This window comes from Gobio gobio, assembly GCF_949357685.1.
Source record: "Gobio gobio genome assembly, chromosome: 7".
Classification (NCBI taxonomy): Eukaryota; Metazoa; Chordata; class Actinopteri; order Cypriniformes; family Gobionidae; genus Gobio; species Gobio gobio.
The window spans coordinates 3,405,664-3,427,715 of record NC_137103.1 but is presented as its reverse complement, the minus strand read 5'-3'; the positions used below and the strand labels follow the sequence as shown (position 1 = coordinate 3,427,715).

Sequence of the window (22,052 nt, the reverse complement as noted above, 5' to 3'; positions counted from 1 at the left end):
ATTTATCCCCACAGTATCATATCACCAAGATTTTTGGTGGTATTAACAATTTATTCTGAAGTAATATTTTAATATTGTTTTACATTAAAAAAATGTTGCTTGTTATTGTTCAGTGTGCAGAATGTGATTATAAAAATGTTATTGTTATTCAATGTTCACTCTTCACTGCTGTTGGTTTTATTTACATATTATTTTTTTAATTTCTTCTTCATTCTAAAGTAAAAATGTAATATGCAATAATATGCAGCTGCAATCTTGTCCTTTAGGTGTGTCTTATGTGGCATTTTTCTGTCAAATTTCTGTGGTATTTTGTAGAAACAGACATTTCAAAAATTCTACTATTTGAAAGAAAATTGTATATATATATAATTGGCCACATCCAGTAAACTGAATGTCTCTCTATGGCTCTCTGCTGGGTAACTATGGTCAAAACAATTTATTTCTTCCTAAAATGTAATTCTTTTAGGTTTTTCTTTAACCAGCAGATGGCAGAATTCTACACCTAGATCAATATCCAGAAACTTTTAGATCATAGACTTGGTCGGCATTATTGGGAACGCCCACAAAACGTCATATCCGTCATATGCCTTGTTAGACGCTTTCTTTACTCTTTAAAATGATTACGATTTATTTTTGCTTGGTGCAGCCCTGAAAAGTTGTGGCGTTCTGCACCTCTAGTGAGTTAAAAAACCCTGATCTGAAGTTTTATACTGCTAAATAAACAGACGGAGCCGTTCGTCAATTCCCAAAGCCTCCATTACAATCAAACATCTGCACTACATGATGATGTATTATTGTCAAGATTAAATAAAGAGATTTCATTCATTGCAATGGCAAAACTTTGTTGAACAAAACGCCAATAAAGTCATACTTGTCACAGGACTCAATGTTATTTATTTATAGCAGTTTTTCACGATGAGTGATCACATACCCACATAATGCTTGAGGTTATTAATGTACCACACATTCAAAAGTCTTCTTTATGTCATGATGGGAAGGGCTGGGCTCATGCGTGTGCTTCAAGCTGATAATCACATATGCTCTTGTACATTTTCTCGTCTAAATGCAGCTGCTCCCACAAATATTACACAATATAATAGCTAGGCTACTTCTTAAATCACAGTCTTTTGATGAGGACGGTTGCTATAAAAAAGTAAATAAAAAAACTTCACTATTGTCGTAATTCTAATAATATTGTGACACTGACATGTCAATTTCATAGCACAGGACACGTTTTATGATCATTTTAAAATGTAAAATGTATGGAATACATACTTTTAGTCCATTCAATTCAAGAACACTGAATGAACGTCTTCATGGAAAGACTGGGAGATTTATGAAGATACCTATATGGGGGTTGGTGGAGCAGCCCGGAGTATTTTGATGAGTAAATGACACCTCTGGCCATTGATTCTGTTGGGTTGTTTATCAGTCACAGATACTGTATGGACAATCTGACCCAATGTGGCTCAGTTTTTCTATTTATCTTGCTCTGTCAAGCTGCAAAAGTGATTCTACACAGGCTAAAAGTACTTAATATCTCCCAAACAGCATTAATGTATAGATGAGAAGGAAAAAAGAAAAAAAAAGATATCTTATTTGTAAAAAAAAAATGTTTAATTCAATAAAAAATTGAATTAACCTTGGCATAGTTGAATACCAGGAGTTCAGCACATGGACATCACATAGGGGCACAACCTAACGCTTTTTGACTTTCTCAGTTTGTGTAAATCCACTTGGGGTTCAGAGTATTTATTGTTTCCCACATTAATTGCACACATGTACAATTATGTACAATCTAGTACAATTATGTGGTTTTGTTTCATTAATACAGTGTATACTTTTTTCTTGATTTACTCCGAAAGAATGGAAGTGAAATGTGACAACATGCCCCGTAGGTGGGGTACATTATAACATGACCAAATAACAGCTTAAAATGTCATCTGATATAATCAAAAAAATATACAAGACAAACCAAAATATTTTGTCAACAAAATACAATTATTAACTTTTTAAAATAAAATAATGGCATTTTTTAATCATTAAAAATATAAGCATTTTTGAGTTTGACTACAAATACATCACTAATTTCAGCTATACAGCAGTTCAAAACATAATAATAATGAATACTTTCTGAACATTAACTCTCAGACATTATTCATCCTTTTCTCATGTTTTTTCAAAATAATTGATAAAAGTATAGAATATAATGGCATATTTCTAATAGGGGCTCATTGTAACGCAGTGTTAACACACACAGACTAAAGAAATTAGTGTAGATAGCATTTGTTCTTAACTGAACAAAATATAATATGTTCTCATATGGACAAAACATGTCTGTTCATATTGTTAAAGCAAACATAGGCAATCCTTCACAAAACTGATCTCATTGTGTTGTTGTTCTGTTATGTCCTTTAAGTTGCTTTGGTACAAAATAGGGGTGGGAAAAAAAATCGATATGGCAATATATTGTTGTGCTCTCTGTCGCAATAAATAATCGATACACTAACGCCCAATATCGATATTTTATTACAACACAAAATGATTAATTTACCCGTTGTCAGTGTCACTGTCACTACCCAATATCTACCATTCTGTTTGCGGGGGGCGCTGGTCGAGTAAATAGGGGTAAAGTGGCGCAAACAGCGGCCGGTGAAGAACACAAGTTAACGAACAACAACAGAGAATTGCAGAAAAAAAGAGAAGCGAGAAGAATGGCGGAAAACAATAAAAAACTAATCAAAGACCCACCCGCTAGTTTCCACTCTAAAGTTTGGAGACACTTCGGGTTTTACGAGACAGTCGACGGAAAGGCACTGGATAAAGACTATGCAATCTGCAAGAACTGCTTTGCAAAGATAAAATATAACAGCAACACTACGAATCTGCAAATGCACCTCGTTCGCTATCACGGCGAACTACTCTCAGGTGATAATGAGGGCAAACCAAGTCAGCCGACAATCACTACTGCGTTCAAAGCAAAGCTCCCCAGTTAGTGTTCCTCAAGAAGAATATGCCTTGATGTGTCCACTGTTTACAGCAACTTACTACTGACGTTTCAGTATTATGGTTTACACATGTTAATGTTCATGTTGTTTTGTAATGTTCATGCACTTTTATCTGTCTAGATGTACAGTGTTTACATTAAAGACCAGGAGGCAGTGAGTTATTATGCAAATGCATATTTCTTTGCACAATGTTGGAAATGTTGGCATTAATAAATGCATAAAATTTCCTTATTCCTTCTTTTTCTTTTCAGTCACATATATCGTGATATATCGTTGATGAAATTTCTTCCAATATATTGAATATCGTAGATATCGCGAATCGTGATATTATCATATCGTGGACCACATATCGCCACAGAATTGAATCGTTATCGTCCCACCCCTAGTACAAAATATCTAAATTCAACCAGTAACCATATCTGACAAAAATATGATGAACTACAAATGCCTTCATCTCTAAATCTGCACTGAAAATACATTCATTTCAACATTACTAGCAACTAAAGTGCTTTTTCCTGCTGAACTGAGTTAATAATTACAGTCAATGAACGCAAACCCCCCTGGATCAGAAAATCTGAAATCTCATAACACATTTTATGTTCATTCACATGTATAGTCTTAACTAAATGTATCTAATATTGAACACTGCTCTTTATCATTAGCATTATCATTCAGAAACACAAACAGGCACAAATAAAGTGCCACCAGTGTTGGAAACATTAAACAGTGCAAGAAATATTGTATTTAATGTTTCCACTTTTGTTAACCACAACAGAATCAGAGCAAATGAGACACACAGGCCTCAGGATGCAGGAAGAAGAAATGCGTTTTTTTTTCTTCTCACCCATTCATCTCGGAAAACTCGGTTTTCAGCGTCAACTTTCCTAATAGGGCTTGGGTGCCGCATTGCATTCTGGGACGTGGCGGCCATGTTGATGGAACAGACACTTATGGCTGTATTTAATGCACATTTATTTCAGCACAACACTAGAGCTCATGTTTGTCAAAGCACAACATACAGACACAATCTTATCGAGGAATTAATCAAATTAAGACACACGACTGAGAGGGAACTACTTGGGCTATATCATCCAAGCAGTCAAACGTATTCCTCCTCAAGAGTCCAAAGGAACCAGTCACAGGGAAACTTTGTGTGACCAGCAAGAAGGACAACCCGTCGAGACACCACATCACAAAATAATTATTATTATGCCCCGCACAGTTATCTGAGCATTTCCCCCAGGCCATGGTCCTCAGGGTAATGGGGCTAAAGGCTAATACACCTTTCCCAGTCTGTGGACTCATCCAACAGGAAAGTGACCAGTTCTGGCAAGGCCTCGCATGCTACTCCACAAACTCCACATTCACACTGTGTTTTACAATACACCGGACCTGGGGCCCGTTCTTCATACCTCGCTAAGTCCGTTAGCTGGATTTGATTGTTGACGATTTGGCATGATCTTGGATTGTTTGGTTCTTCGAAGCTCATCCTGGACTTGTTGTCATAGCAACAGGTCCGTAAGCTTAAACCTGCTCATGAGCGGCTTATTTCATGTAAACAGGATTAGATTGCATCTTGAGGAGATACTTAAAATCTGTCCCAGCCACTGCTACTTTATTACAAGAGTTCATTACTGAACCAGGGGCAATAATAATAATTTTAAATAATAATATAAAAATTTTATATTGTATATGTGAATGTATAATGTTGTGTATAATACTATAGACACAGCCACTTGATTGAGAGATTTATTTGTGATGGAATAATTACTTTATATAATTTTATTTTTATTGGTTTACACACATGTTGTACAGTTAATCTGAGCCGTGCATTAAGTGATCACGGATATTATGGGATGGCTTGATGCAGCGCAAGAGAGGATAATTTGATCTTGACCCATAAGAAACTTTAATACTGTCACGTTACAAATCTGCTTCAAATTGAATTAAAAATTAAATTACAACATTGAAATAAAAATGTAAAGGGTGTACAAATACTGTATAAAATCATGAATATAAATAATTAGTAATCATGTAAAAAAAAAAAAACATTTATCATTTATCTATAATAACTTTTATGTTGGTTTGGTCGTTTGGCTGTTTCCTTATAAAAGTTCAGAAATTTGTGTTTTTTTTTGTGTAATTTGTCAAGTTTTTTGCCAGGTGGCTTTTTAATTATATGATGTCATTCCGTTGCTGTCTTGACGCCAGCCAATCGCTGCATTGCTGATCGTGGTTTCGAGTATCGATGCATCCGCCCTCTTCAGGGAACACAAGAACGCGCAGTGATCTTAGATCATTTAATCCAGATATTTTAATCCAATCCGCAAATTCGTTTGAAGAACCAAATTAGCCAGAGATCAGTTATCACGATTAAAAGATCTGGGATCTGTCAAATCATCTCAGATGTATTAAGCGAGGTACGAAGAACGGACCCCAGGTTGAAGGGGAATCTGTTGTGCTAATGTATCATGCCCTCAAAGCTACAGGGAAAGTGTGGACCTAACTCTAACCCCGCAGGCAAGTCTGCTTTTGAGTCCTTACAAAGTTGCTGATAGTGTGAACGTTGTGTCCTTTTTTTTTGCAGACCGAGGGTTTGAGGGCGAGCTGGGCACTGTAATCCATCAAGACACAAGACAAACAAATGACATAGTGCTGTTAACAACACATTAAATAACACAATAACCACAAAACTACCAACGCATTCATATTTTAAACATGCACGGTAAATCAGTTTGAGTCACTTCACAGGTACAGGTGCGGCGAACCACATGGAAAATAAGCAAATCATAGTAAAATCATGCGGAAACCTGGGATATTCCTCAAGCCCAGAGTTTCCACAGTCAGAAAACATGCCATCTGTGTTAATGCTACATTTATGAACACGGATGAAGTCATTTACCATAAAACTGCTGCATGTAGGGCGAATTAAGGGTCAGTTTTTGAATCTCCGCCTTTTGTAAGGTTAAAACTAAATTAAAAACATCAGCCCAACACATATCTGTAATACTGAAGATGTTACCTGTCCATTTGAGGAGGAAAACAACTTATATCATAAGGAAAGGAGGTGTGACATACACTTTATGTAAACTGAGCCAAAACATTTTTTTGTTGTTGAAATATTTGGGTGATGTTGCACAAGTTAGTTCATACTTTAGTATAATTTCATATGCAAGATCACACTGTCTGTTCCTCATGACTCCCTCCATGTTTATTTCTGATAAACTTTATTACTCAATGTTTATAAATCTGTTGGCAGCTCATACATTACAGAATTCTCTTCCCCCAAATGTAATAAATAATTTTAAAAAATAGAATTAATAGATAAATTAATCGGATATGCACAACATTTTTATTTGGATTGACAGTTTGAAGGTAGTTAGTGTATTAGGGTAAATTGTCATAGTTCATATATTGCACAAAACTGTAAAGGAAACATGAATATTATGGAGTACTACTGCAACAAAATCAGTAAAAATGTGCAACTGTCATGGGTTGAGAAAACACCAGTTTAGAGCATCGCACACACAATGGGCTCTAAGCAACGAGAATTCTGATGTATTTCCGCTCATACTTTATACCGGCAAGAGCGCTTCCGGTTTGTTTGGTAACCAAGAGAAACCATCAGCTGTGTACGAGACACGCCCCCTCACTAAAACAATAAAGAAAACAACGTAGTTTTAAACGGTTTTAAAGAGTAATACGAGTTTATATCTTCTCCATAACCATGGAAAAGACAGTTTTCCGACGTCAAAAACAAATGAAGGCAGCATCGGAGCACTGTAGTGTCCCGCTGTGCTCTGTTTCTTCGCCTTACAACTCCTGTGCTAGTTTTCATTCCTTTCCGGTGAAGGAAGAAAACAGGAAAAAATGGATAGTAAACATTAGAAGGATCGACTTCCAAATCACGAAACACACAAAGTTGTGCAGTGTACATTTTAAACCCGATGATTTTGTGGAAGGAACAAGTAGGAGGCGTCTGAAAAAAGATGCTGTTCCTTCAGTATTTGAGTGGAACCGCGAACAACAAATGCAGCCGCCGAGGTTAAGTGTTTGGGAACGACGAGATCGACCACCGGTACCGGACTCAGATATGGAGGAAAACGAAATGGAAATTGATCGTGAACATGTTTATTGTTCAGTTCCGGAGCCTGCAGCTCTGGACTTATCAGTATGTGAAAATGAGGAGTTGAAGAGCGAGATAGAAGATCTGCGGAAACAGCTGGAGCAGGCCAAGGTGAATAGCCGTTTTGGTCTCCAGAGATTTGCGGGGTCTGATGAGGATATCCGCTTTTACACAAGGTAAAACCATTTTGTGATTATTATTTGCTATGTAAGCCATTAGCACAATGGTAAAGTGTTTTTTCTTTTAGTTATTGTTGTTTAGTTTTTATGTCACATACCTCTCATATGTCTGAATAGGGTTTTATCATCCATCATTGAACATGTTCTGAATGTCTTTATAATCATCAAGTTTCATACTAAATGTGATAAATGGGACTAAAGTGCGTAGAATGCAGGGGGAACTTGTGTGTGTGTATGTGTGTGTGTTGAGCATGTGCAAAGTCAGTGTAGTTTCATTATTTAAGAATAAGTTTAAGACTGTAGTAATAACCTAATTATTGTACCATGTGCAATGCCTTAAATGTTTTAAAATAAAAAATTTATTTATTTGCAGATTTGCAACCTATAAACACATGATGGCCTTCTGGGAGCTGATTGAACCTTCAACACACAGGATGATTCGCGTCACCAGCTCCAAAGTCACCAGGGAGACTCGGGCACTTCCTGCAATCGATGAATTCTTCCTCTTCATGATGCACCTTGCTTTGGGCCTCAAGCAGAAAGATCTGGCTCATCGCTTCCATGTCCATCAGACTACAGTGAGCCGCATCATAACCACTTGGGCGAACTTCCTCTATTTTCTTTTAGGTTCCGTGCAAATTTGGTTGCCGAAAGAGAGAGTACGAGCTTACCTGCCAGAGGAATTTGAGAATTTCCGAGACACCCAGGTTATCCTGGACTGTACCGAGCTCCGCTGCCAAACGCCTTCGTCTCTGCTATTACAGAGTGAGGTCTTTTCCAGCTACAAATCTCACTGCACCTTCAAGGCTTTGATAGGAATGGCACCTCATGGTGCAGTAACTTTTGTCTCTGGACTGTATGCGGGGTCAATCAGTGACCGGGAGCTATTCAAGCAATCAGGGATCATCGACGTCCTCACTCCTGACATGGCCATAAGGGTCGACAAAGGCTTCTTAATTGATAACCTGGTACCATGCAAAATCCACAGGCCTGCTTTTGCGACCAAGGGCACACAAATGTCTGCCGGAGAGGTGAGACACACTCAGTCTGTGGCCAGGCTCAGGGTGCATGTTGAACGCCTGATCCGGCGGGTGAAGGAACATAAGTTGTTTGACGCAGTAATCCCCTTGTCCATTTCTGGTAGCATTAATCAACTGTTTGCAGTGTCATGTCTTCTTATTAACTATCAGAATGGACCACTTGTCAAGGCATGGGCCCAGTGAGTCTACACAGTGTCATTCTTACTTTATTTGGCACATTGAAATTTTGTAAATATACTTTTGTAAATATGGTCTGGAAATTTTCTTACTATGATCTTTCACATATTCTTACTATGATTGCCTTATAGATTTTTTTGCTTGTTGCTTTTGTCTCATCTGGGATGTTTTTGACGTGCCACATAATTCTGTGAACTGTCAGAATGGACCACTTGTCAAGGCATGGTTTGAAATATTGTAAATATTTTCTGCAAACTGTCTAATTTTCTTACTTTAATGGCCTGTTTTTTGCCTTTTGACTTACCACATATAGTTCGTACCAACATTCTTTCATTATTGACACCTGATAATTAACATTCTTCTTGACCAGTTGGTTTATTAAAAACTGAATTTTACAATCCAACTTTTGACCTCCTTTCTTTGTTAGAGCCGCCATAGTTAAACCTGCAATTGCAACACAGTTCTAATTCTGTCAATCTTCTGCCACCTGCTCACATCTTTATTTACAACTATGGTGAAAGACAAGACTAAGATACAGTATTTTCAAGTGTCTTTTCTATTTATTTGAATGTTCAGTCATAAGTTATATTTATGAATTACATTTATTATGATAGTTACATTCCTTTGCAATTATTAAAGCAAACAAATAAATAAATAAATAAATATGTACACAAAATCAATTTCAGAGTCAAGTAACTTGATGGTCTATGGGCACTTTGGGAAAAGCTGTACTATTGTATGCTAGTCTACATTGACGATTATGTAACAGTATAAAAATAGTAGTATACAGTGTAACAGTAAAACAATAACAGTATGTGTACTGTATACTAAGTAACAATTTACATTTTGTATAGACTCACAAAAATGGACAATAGATCAATTCAGATACTGTATAGACTTGCAAACATGAACAACAGATCAGTTCAGATACTTTATAGATTTGTAAAAATAAACTAACACCTGAACTCACTGAACTGATTGAAACGGATTAAACTTATTGAAAGATACCATACCCAAGGCCATTGGAGTGACTTACTGCAAACACTTCTGTATGTAGTGGTAAAAGAAAAAAGTATCTGCTCTGTCTCTAATGGTGTGCATTACATCAAGATCTTTATAAATTCGCTCAACTAACATGTCTTCCTGAGCACAAACAACAAAATCACACCACTCTAGCCCTGTCAAGAGCATCTGACCTTGAACTTGCCAGTAGTACTTGTGCTGCCTCTTGAGTTTCAAAGCACCACCAGACATTTTTAGATAGGGGCAGTCCACATAGCTCTGGATATTGGGGCATTTGACCTCAAGGAGACCAAATGGTGGGTTCCCAGAGGGATCAAATGTGACTCCATCAGGAGAGCTACCTAGCCATGGAACATCAGGATGCACAATGAACCCGCAGGGTGAGCAGTTCACATTTTTAAGAGTGCAATACTCTTTAACAGCGAGTGGCTCCATATCAATACCTCTCCTCATGTCCGTAGTCTGACGAGTGCCCCTGAGAATTCTCTCAGCCAGATTCTCTGCAGACGTATGTCCACGAACATGGCATACCTCGTGGAAGCGAGTAGACGTCACTCTCATCTTTCTTAAACGATGCCACTCCTGGCACGAACTCTGCCCTTGTGTTGCAGCTTCTATCCTGTGGGCCATGTTGAATGACACCTCCAGAGACTTCAGGTGCAGATGTTCCTGCTCTGATAGAACACAGGCACAGGATGGTGGTTCGAGCCTGTAGCTGTGGATGGGAAAGGGGCAGATGGGATGTTGATGACTTCCCTCATTGCTGGTGGCTTATGCTGAAATGACAGCAAGCTCCCTGCCTGGACAGCTCCAGAAGCAGACTGGACTAATGGGACATCAGCTGACATGCCCAGTGTTGTAACCAAGGGTGCAAGTGAAGGGGGAAAGTCTTTGTACACCTCTGATACTTGCAACATGGCAAAATCTGGCAGTTCCCCATCCAGCGCCTTGTAGAGAGAACTTCTGTAAAATATTAAAAGTAAAAAACTACACCAAACTTCTGCCACAACATACACTACCAGTCAAAAGTTTGGTAAGTTTGGTAAGAACACGGTAAGATTTTAATGTTTTAAAAAGAAGTTTCGTCTGCTCACCAAGGCTGCATTTATTTAATAAAAAATACAGTAATATTGTGAAATATTACAGTTTATAATTGTTTTCTATTTGAAAAATATTTTAAAATGTAATTTATTGTTGTGTTGGCAAGCTGAATGTTCAGCATCATTACTCCAGTCTTCAGTGTCACATGATCCTTCAGAAATCATTCTAATATGATGATCTGCTGCTACAGAAACCAAATATTTGTGTAAAAGTTTTCAGGATTCCTTGATGAATAGAAAATTCAAAAGAACAGCATTTATTTGCAATATAATCTTTTGTAACATTATAAATGTTTTCACTGTCACTTCTGATCGATTTAATGCAGTGTATAATGTTACAAAAGCTTTGTATTTCAGATAAATGCTGTTCTTTTGAACTTTCTATTCATCAAAGAATCCTGAAAAAGAAATAGTGTACACAGATATTTTGTACAATTGTACACAATAAATGTTTCTGTAGCAGCAGATCATCATATTAGAATGATTTCTGAAGGATCATGTGACACTGAAGACTGGAGTAATGATGCTGAACATTCAGCTTGCCAACACAACAATAAATTACATTTTAAAATATTTTCAAATAGAAAACAATTATAAACTGTAATATTTCACAATATTACTGTATTTTTAATTAAATAAATGCAGCCTTGGTGAGCAGACGAAACTTCTTTTTACAACATTAAACATTTTACTGTGTCCAAACTTTTGACTGGTAGTGTACATAAAATGTAGCCTGGATGCCAGCCGAATTTAGCCCCGCCCACAAAATGTTTTGCTCGGGCAATTCGGTCTGGACTCGCTCCATAGAGGAGGAATTATGCCCGAACAGAAACTTTTCGGACCAATGAAATCATCAGGGCGGGCTTTAGACGATGATGGACAGATGATCAACAGTAGCGTAATCATCCACGTCATCGAAGGCTCTTGGGTTGAATTTGCTCTAATCCTAAACGGAGAACTTGTTCGTATATGCGTTCACCTTCACTAGTTCTCTCAGAAACGATGATCGTGTTGGTAAGTACTCTGTGTATCCTTAAATTATTTTATTACTGGCAAAGATCGTTTACACTCATCTTTTTCTTGTAACGTTACTTAATCCAGCGTGCGTGCAGACAGGGTTGCCAAGTGTTTTTGCAATGTCGCGCACAATTGCTACTCAAAACTATAGCCCAAAACTATAACTTTCCGGGGGGTTCTCCGGAAAAAAATGGCGTTTGGTTGGCAAAATATGTTATTTTGGCAAGGTTGCCTGCTAAAATTCGCATTCCTGGGTTTATATAATCACATAATTGGGGTCGCTTCAACCCGCGGACATGGAGAAAAACACGGACTTGGCAACACAGTGCAGTTGAGTTCTGTTGACATTTGACAACTAACGTTACGCGTCGCTCCGTTGCTCTGATTGGTTGTGGGTCTATCCAATTGAGGTCTTTCCTGGCTCGGTTGAAACACGCCCCATAATCAAAGCTCAATGGAGCGGTACCAGACTCATATTCTGACTAGAGTTGAGTATGGCCACGCCAGGCTACATAAAATGGGTTACATCATGTAAAAATTCACTGAGATACAAAGTAAAGATAATCTCACCTTACACAGTCTGTTGTTGAATTTCTGGGTTTTTCGAAACTCCATTTCTCCAACTGGGCCTGGCCTAACACCCTAACATCAGAGACACATTCAACATGGCATCACAATAGCTACATTATGCACAGTAATAGTACAGTTAACATGTTATATGAATTACCAGTGTCCTTGGTTTATGCCAGATCTGCTCTGTGTCTGTGCAGCTGTGCACCGGGGGAACAGCAGGAATGTTTAGCTGTGAAAAATGGGCAGTCTGATAAAGAAGTGCAACCAAATGATTGCATAAGGCACAGGCCGCCACACAGGAACAATGGCTGCTCACCAGAACAACAGGTTTTGAGTGCTTTAACACCATCTAAGGAGAAATAGAAGCTTAGATGAGATATTGCTTAACAGATAAAGCATTCATAAGAAAAATAATGCTGTATTCTGAGGCTCACAGACAAAATATGACAATGTATTAATTGGTAACAATGTTTAAACAATTTGCTTGGATAATGTTACTTTTGTTAAGCTGACAGGCCATTCATTAGCTTGCCTAACCATTGCCCTACTCTCAAGTCGAGTGGCTTTTCACTTTTCTTCATGGATCTATGACAGACTGCCCTCACGCTGACCTCTCCTGTCACCTCGTCTTTCATTGATACTGTGAGGAAAGACGACGAACACACAATTTTAGACTGTAACATTACATTTTTACACAGTATCTTGACAGTATCCCTATAAAAGAAAAGTCACAATCGAAACATAGCTATTAAGTCTGTCAGTCATAGTCGAACAAAACAGCTAACGTGAACATTAACACTAACGTAAGCTGCTACAATAACATTTCAACTTAACGGCTTACCCTCGTAATTACCGATGTAGTTGGCGATATACATCTTAAATCCCTTTTCCCGTTTGCTGGAGGGAGTGGGACATGACTTCTTGACAAGTCGGTCCACATCATTGATAGTCAGACGAGGTAGGTCTTGAAGACAGCGAGTGTAAAAGAGAGCCATATTTGCCGGTTTGTCTGTCAGTCAAGTGAGTTTAGCTAGAATTTCGCGCCGCGGTCAGTGTAACCGGAAGTGTGTCAGCCGGTATAAGCCAACCCGGAAGTTCGACGTGCATTGAGCCTATTAAGCATTGTCCCATTCACCCTAATTGTGTTTGGCTGGATGGGACAAAATAAAAAACACCTAAGTCTGAAAACAGACTATATTTGACTGATTTTGCTACAGTAATACATCATATTCATGTTTCAATCAAAGGTTTTGGCAATATATTTGCTATGACAATTTTATGACATTATTATTAAAACTAGCAAAGCTATTGTTATTTTCCTCACCTCATGTGTTGCAGGGTCCACTTCCTGTTTGATGTTTGCTCCGCCCACCCATGTGATGTCACACCAATGAGGCCATGCAATGATGATTATCATTCTTTGATTATTGTTTTATTTTCACTCATCAGGAGAGAAAATAAACTCTGTATAGTTATACTGTCCCAATCACCCATAATGCATTGTGCATTTACAACAGAATATATAAAACATCAATTTACAGCACCTTCATAGAGTGAATAAAAACATAAAAAGCATCCTTTATTTATCATTTTAAAGATGTAGAATTAAAAAAAATATGCTGAAAGACAAGTTTGCACCTGTTGGCGTAAAAAAAAAAGACGCCATGTAAACACACAAAATTAGATCTATATGGGATATGTGATGAAAAAGGTAAATACCTGTCTTTAGTAAAGTTTTGTTTATATATTTTATATATTTGACAGGGTATGGAGGACGAAACCTGCAAAAACAATAAATAAATCCACAAAATAATATATATATATGTGTGTGTGTGTGTGTGCAAATAAATACAGAAATCCACATATTCCTGCATAAATAAATATATAGATAATTAAATGTGCGTGGAGATGATTAAATATGTAAATATTTGTTCACATTTCCTGTAACATCTTTTGCTATCTATCGCCGCACACATTTAATTATTTATATATTTATGTATGTCGAATTTTGTGGATTTATTTGTCGTTTTTGCACAGGCCTCCTTTTGAATTCAGCGCAAATCACGCGATATTTGCCTTTGATCTCGTGTCTGATCCACTACAAAAAGTGCGACTCGTACTCGTTCTGTCCTCAAACCAGCCTAGAATATATAATATAACACCGGACATCGTGATCTTTGGCCAACTTAATACTAAAGCAGGCAAACACAGGGCGAAAAGCCCCTTTCTCGCGAACCTGCTGGTGTTTCGGAGTAAATCACGTGACCCGGCTCTGCCTTTCAGTGAAGCGCGTGCCCGCCTGTGACGTGTGGAAACAGAAGCAGGAACCCCTTCGGCGTCTGTTCAGATATTAATATATGCGGTATTAAAGAAGAATAACGTCCTCTCTCACATGATAAAGCCTCAGGACAGCACGGCATGGGTTCACAGGTACTGTGGAGAGCTGTTATCGCCATTGTTAACCAGTGTTTAACAGGTCGCTAAAGTGCTGTTTACACATCTGTCATGATTTTACATTAGTACCGACTTGCTACATATTCAAAACGCCATAAATATGTGTTGTTTTTATCTTTCCTGGACAGATTTGGTCAGTCAGGAGTGACCCAAGAGTTGACCGGACTGTGAATGTATCCAGACCACATTTACACTCTGATAAAGGTATTTATGTATTTATATTTATATATTTCACCAGGACAACAGCTTCTCCTTGCTCTTTAAACATCACTGAATGATCACATTTAGCTTAAATCTGACTAATCGTCTAATAGTTTGTTATAAATCAACATCTCAGGAAAATCTTGTGTGGTTTTCATATCAAAATATGACTTTCTGTTATGAAACAGAGATGTAGAGACATATACTATACTGTCCCATTCACCCAAATTGTGTTTGATTGGATGGGAAAATATAAAATAAAATAAAAAACACCTAATTCTGAAAACAGAAACATTATATGAACTATATTTGACTGATTATGCTACAGTAATACATCAGGTCATAAATCATGTTTAATCTGGGAGACCCAACAGGAGAACAGGGAAAGACATTCAGCAGAATTATACATCTTTCACATCAGCTACATCACTAAAATATGTGTGTGTGTGTGTGTGTGTGTGTGTGTGTGTGTGTGTGTGTGTGTGTGTGTGTGTGTGTGTGTGTGTGTGTGTCTGTGTGTGTGTGGATTAGGGTGAATGTAAATTAACTGGACGATAAATTGGCCAAGAAATTATTGCGATAAACAAAATTATTGTCGTTCTGAGACCATTTTCATCTAAAGTAATGATAATGGCATAATAATGCAGGTACACCTTTTCAAAGATCAATACACTTTTATTTCTAAAGACTATTTAACACTGAACAACGGAAATTTTTTTAAATATCCACAATAAATGAACAAAACAATAAAAGCAATGGACTCTCAGTCTGTTAACAACAAATGATCTTGAATAAACACCAAAAACATGGATGAAAACTGTAACGGTGTTTTAGGGGGATATTATGGGGTGGCACGGGTCACAAAACCCACAGTTCTGCTCACGGTTTTCAGTTCTGTACGGTTGTTGTTGTTGTTGTTTTTTTTTTAAATCGTTAACACTACAGAAATTGACTTCAGCATATGATATTTAGCTTAATTATCCACAATTTAAGATATAGTATTAAAGAAATTGGGTAACACTTTAGAATAATGGTCATTAGTTAACTACATTTGTTAACATTAACTAATAATGAACTGCACTTATAAAGCGTTTATTAATCTTTGTTTATGTTAATTTCAACATTTACTAATGCTTTATTAAAATCTTGTTAACATTAGTTAATGTACTGTGAACTAACATGAACAAACCAGCTGGATTTATATAACTAACGTTAACAAAGATGAACAAATACAGTAACAGGTGTACTGCTCATGGTTAGTTCATGTTAGTTTATACATTAACTAATGTTAACTAATGACCATTATTCTAAAGTGTTACCAAAAATAGTTATATGATGTGATCATGCACAAACTGAATTTGACTTGACTTGAGCACATTATTGGGACCATCTCATCTCTCAAACATAACTGATCATTAAACTCAAACACACATAAAATAACACTTCAATAATAATGCTCCATTTCCAGACATATGCAAAGCATGCTGGGAACTAGCAAAAAAAAAAAAATCGGTTTATCAGCTTAACCGGTTCCTCCAAAACTGCTGAAGTTTCCTTTGGGAAATGAGGAAAAGGGTTTTATTAGTGAAATGTTCTCAGTGTTTTCTATAGGACACTGAACCACAACTTTCTTAGGAAAATATACACACACTATATTTATTTATCATCAAGATTCATAAGCATGCCCTGTCATAAATGTGTGTGTGTTTCCCGTGAGCTCATCAGTTCTGCCCCCATCTCTTCCCTAATCGACCCTCACTAACATCTCCTCTCGTTTTTATTCATTGGCGAATATCGTCTAGTTTTCGGCAGTGAAAAAATGTTGTTGACAAATAATCCTGCACTCGTTCCGTTGCCATGGTTTTCTATGCCTGATGAACGCCTGAACGTACAATTAATGGCGTTAATTATATCCTCCGACCCTCTCATGTTGTGGTGTTTAATCTCAGACGCTCAGCGGCTCACTCCAGCTGTGATCAGGAGCATTACTGGAGCTGCTATTGGAGGAACTGAAACCACTGACCAACACACACCTGCTCTACACACACACACACACACACACACACACACACACACACACACACACACACACACACACACACACACACACACACACACACACACACACACACACACACACACACCTGCTCTACACACACACACACACACACACACACACCTGCTCTAAACACACACACACACACACACACACACACACACACACACACACACACACACACACACACACACACACACACACACACACACACACACACACACACACACACACACACACACCTGCTCTAAACACACACACACACACACACACACACACACACACACACACACACACACCTGCTCTAAACACACACACACACACACACACACACACACACACACACACACACACACACACACCTGCTCTAAACACACACACACACACACACACACACACACACACACACACACACACCTGCTCTAAACACACACACACACACACACACACACACACACACACACACACACACACACACACACACACACACACACACCTGCTCTAAACACACACACACACACACACACACACACACACACACACCTGCTCTAAACACACACACACACACACACACACACACACACACACACACACACACACACACACACACACCTGCTCTAAACACACACACACACACACACACACACACACACACACACACACCTGCTCTAAACACACACACACACACACACACACACACACACACACACACACACACACACACACACACACACACACACCTGCTCTAAACACACACACACACACACACCTGCTCTAAACACACACACACACACACACACACACACACACCTGCTCTAAACACACACACACACACACACACACACACACACACACACCTGCTCTAAACACATACACACACACACACACACACCTGCTCTAAACACACACACACACACACACACACACACACACACCTGCTCTAAACACACACACACACACACACACACACACACACACACACACACACACCTGCTCTAAACACACACACACACCTGCTCTAAACACACACACACACACACACACACCTGCTCTAAACACACTCACACACACACACACACACACACACACACACACACACACACACACACACACACACACACCTGCTCTAAACACACACACACACACACACACACACACACACACTGCCCCTAAACCTACCCATCACACACACACACACACACACACACACTGCCCCTAAACCAACCCATCACACACACACACACACACGCACACACACACACACACACACTCACCCTAAACCTACCCATCACACACACACACACACACACACACACACACACACACACACACACACACACACACTGCCCCTAAACCTACCCATCACACACACACACACACACACACACACACACACACACACACACACACACACACACACACACACACACACACACACACTGCCCCTAAACCTACCCATCACACACACACACACACACACACACACACACACACACACACACTGCCCCTAAACCTACCCATCACACACACACACACACACTGCCCCTAAACCTACCCATCACACACACACACACACACACACACACACACACACACACACACACACACACACACACACTGCCCCTAAACCTACCCATCACACACACACACACACACACACACACACACACACACTGCCCCTAAACCTACCCATCACACACACACACACACACTGCCCCTAAACCTACCCATCACACACACACACACACACACACACACACACACACACACACACACACACACACACTCACCCTAAACCTACCCATCACACACACACACACACACACACACACACACACACACACACACACACACACACACACACACACACACACACACTGCCCCTAAACCTACCCATCACACACACACACACACACACACACACACACACACACACACACACACACACTGCCCCTAAACCTACCCATCACACACACACACACACACACACACACACACACTGCCCCTAAACCTACCCATCACACACACACACACACACACACACACACACACTGCCCCTAAACCTACCCATCACACACACACACACACACTGCCCCTAAACCTACCCATCACACACACACACACACACACACACACACACACACACACACACTCACCCTAAACCTACCCATCACACACACACACACACACACACACACACACACACACACACACACACACACACACACACTGCCCCTAAACCTACCCATCACACACACACACACACACACACACACACACACACTGCCCCTAAACCTACCCATCACACACACACACACACACACACACACACACACACACTGCCCCTAAACCTACCCATCACACACACACACAAACCAGGGATGGAAATTAGTAGGGTTGGGCATCGTTTTGATTTGAACGATTCTGATTCCGATTCCGATTCTTACTTTCGATTCCGGTTCTTTTCGATTCTCGATTCCGGTTCTTTGAGGGGTGGAGTCAGAACATGTCACAGGTTAATTTCACAGAGGAAAATTTTATTTTTATTCAGTAATGACTTTTAGTTTTGGGAGTTGCAGCACATGTGAGAGAAAATTAGGAATGTTTCAGCACCAGTCCAAAAAACAGATTTATATATGCAGAACTTAAATATATATGGACTCTCTGGACATGTATAAACTAACTCAATGCATTAAAAACAGTTGTTGTTCAGAAATATGAGCATGTCTGCCTTCTCAGGCAGTATCCTTGAACGTTCAGCACAGATTGTGTCACCGCAGTTGAGAACACCCGTTCGCTAGGTGTAGAGGAGGCCTGAACACACAAATACGAAAAGGCCATGTTTGACATTAAAGGATAAGTCATGCGCTGGTTCCACCACCAGGCTGCAGGGTCATCAGACGGAAAGGTTGGTGGTGTCTCCTTATACATCTGCATCTCCTTCTCTGTGATGACATCTTTTCTGCATCCTCATCAGCAAAAAGCTCCTCCAATGGAGACTTTCTTGGATGTTTGCTTGGAGGTTGTAGCTGCAAAAACAAAGAATAGACTTATTAGCCAAAAGTAAAACATCTACTAAAGGCAGAGGCTAAGATCCTAAATATAATTTCTGTGCTTACATTCTCATCTTCCTCCTCCACTTCATTATTCTTAATATGCCTTTTCTCTGACCCCATTGTTCCTCTGACATCACTACCTTCTCCACAGTCGTCCTCTGTTGACTGCAAATAACAGAATTGGCATTTATAGACCAAACATTTTAATGACTGAATTGGAGACATGAAATGTTTGAGCTTCAATGACATTATATAACCTGATCGTGCTCAGAGTCTGTCATCATCATGTCTGTCCCAGACACCGACAGTCATCACCATCCATATTCTTTTTGAAGCGTGGGTCTAATGCTGTTGCCACTTCAAGAAAGTTCCTGATTTCCTCGCTCTGTAAAATAAAAATTTTATTTAAATATACAAATAAGTCACAGAATGGAATATAATTATTTTATGTATTGTTCTTTAATTATAATTTTATTATAATTTATACCTGATATCGCTTGGACAAGTTTGCCCAAACTTGCTTCTTGAGATTGGATGCAAATACTGCCTCAACAGCAGTAAAGTGCATCTCAAGTTTCTGCCCACATGTGGGGTTCTTTTCAGTGGAAACGCAGAGCGTGGAAGTGTAAAGAACTCTCATCAAGTTGATGAAGTCCTCTGCCTTCCTGAAGTCTTCATCACTCAACCGGGAAAGTCTGTGTGACAATTAGGATACATTTTATAATGTAAAACGAATAGTTATTCTTGCTTACACTTTTTATTTTGAATTATCTAACATTAGACTCTCACTTGACTGAAACTTGAGCTGCTGAGTTTTTAATTCATCTTGTGTATTATTGGTGCTGTGGTGTATGACTACATTGAGTAGGATACCCAGATTTTCCTCTGTCCTATCTAGACTAGCTCTACCTGTCCCTCTCCATATTCTTTCTCAGCCGTTGATCCAAGCTGGCTGCTTGAATTGCAGGGTATTGCTCTAGGAATCTCTCCATCATAAGATAGAGAGAGTTCCATCGAGTTCTCACATCAAGTTCTCTGACACAAACAATAAAATCACAAATACAGAGAAACAAATATTATATAGCATACATCATACAACATTTATGTACATTCAGACTTCAGCTATTGTTGTACTATTTGAAAAAATTCAATGCATGCAAAATTTACGTTACTAAAAAAGGCATTAATTATATAGCATTCACAGTGGTCAAATGAAACAAATTCAGTGATTCTTACTGAGGAGATCTTGCTTCTCTCGCAGAACAACCTTTGCCATCGAGGACCTTTTCATCCACACGATGATGGACGGATCTTTGCAGTCCGTCACTGCAGACAGGGAGTAGAGACTCTGTGCTGCAAGATTGAGCGTGTGAGCAAAGCAGCCCAGTTTCACAAACTTTAGTCTTTTTATGGCTATGTCCATATTCGCTGCACTACTTTGTCAAAAATGCCATATTCTCTCAGGATGTCGCCGATCTCCTCTGCCACGGCATGTCCGGTCTGGGCTGTGTAGACAGCTTTGGTTTGCAGCACTTTTTGCTTCATTTTGCCCTCCACTAAATAGTGTGCAGTGACAGTTAGGTGGTGGTCTTGAGCAATGCTAGTCCAAGAGTCACAGGTGAGGGCAACAGAGTGGACATTAGCAAGCTCAGAGATTACATTAGATTTTTCTATATTGTACCAAGTTGGGATTAACTGGTTTGCTAAATAGTTTCTGGTAGGGGGGGTGTACTTTGGGTTGATAGAACGGATCATATCCCTGTGAACATAAAAACGCATAACGATAGGACCTAACATTAATTGAAGCCAGATTTCTACCTTAACAGTCTTTGATTAACGTTAACGGTTACCTGAACGTCGGCGATTCTACATCAGAGAAGGGATGCAGTCTTTTCACCACATATGCGGTAACTTTTCTGTGGCACTCTTCCACTTTCTCCGCTGGCATTTTCCCCTGCTTTGCTGCAAAGGTGAATGGAGTATCACAAGGTTTCTCCACTGGTTTAGCAATAGCGTGAACGTTAGCAGCAGTCATATTAGGA

The 22,052-nt window shown here is 39.1% G+C and overlaps 2 protein-coding genes across 2 annotated transcripts in view; one reads left to right on the top strand and one right to left on the bottom strand.

Annotated features, from left to right (window-relative positions):
• Nucleotides 1-9,074: 9,074 nt before the first annotated feature.
• Nucleotides 9,075-13,660, bottom strand: LOC307129341 (uncharacterized protein; the record flags this gene model as incomplete). The annotated part of the gene is made up of 4 exons (XM_079821671.1): nt 9,075-10,516; nt 12,241-12,312; nt 12,398-12,592; nt 13,568-13,660. The coding sequence occupies 4 exons, from the start codon at nt 13,658-13,660 to the stop codon at nt 10,391-10,393; spliced, it is 486 nt and encodes a 161-aa protein (XP_079677797.1). The 3' UTR covers nt 9,075-10,390.
• A 663-nt stretch (nt 13,661-14,323) lies between these two features.
• crfb1 (cytokine receptor family member b1) overlaps nt 14,324-22,052 on the top strand; it is a 35,119-nt gene continuing 27,390 nt past the window's right edge. The window contains exons 1-2 of the mRNA XM_079821843.1: nt 14,324-14,673; nt 14,826-14,901. The gene's annotated coding sequence lies outside the window, so the exon portion shown is untranslated. The remainder of the gene's footprint in view (nt 14,674-14,825; nt 14,902-22,052) is intronic.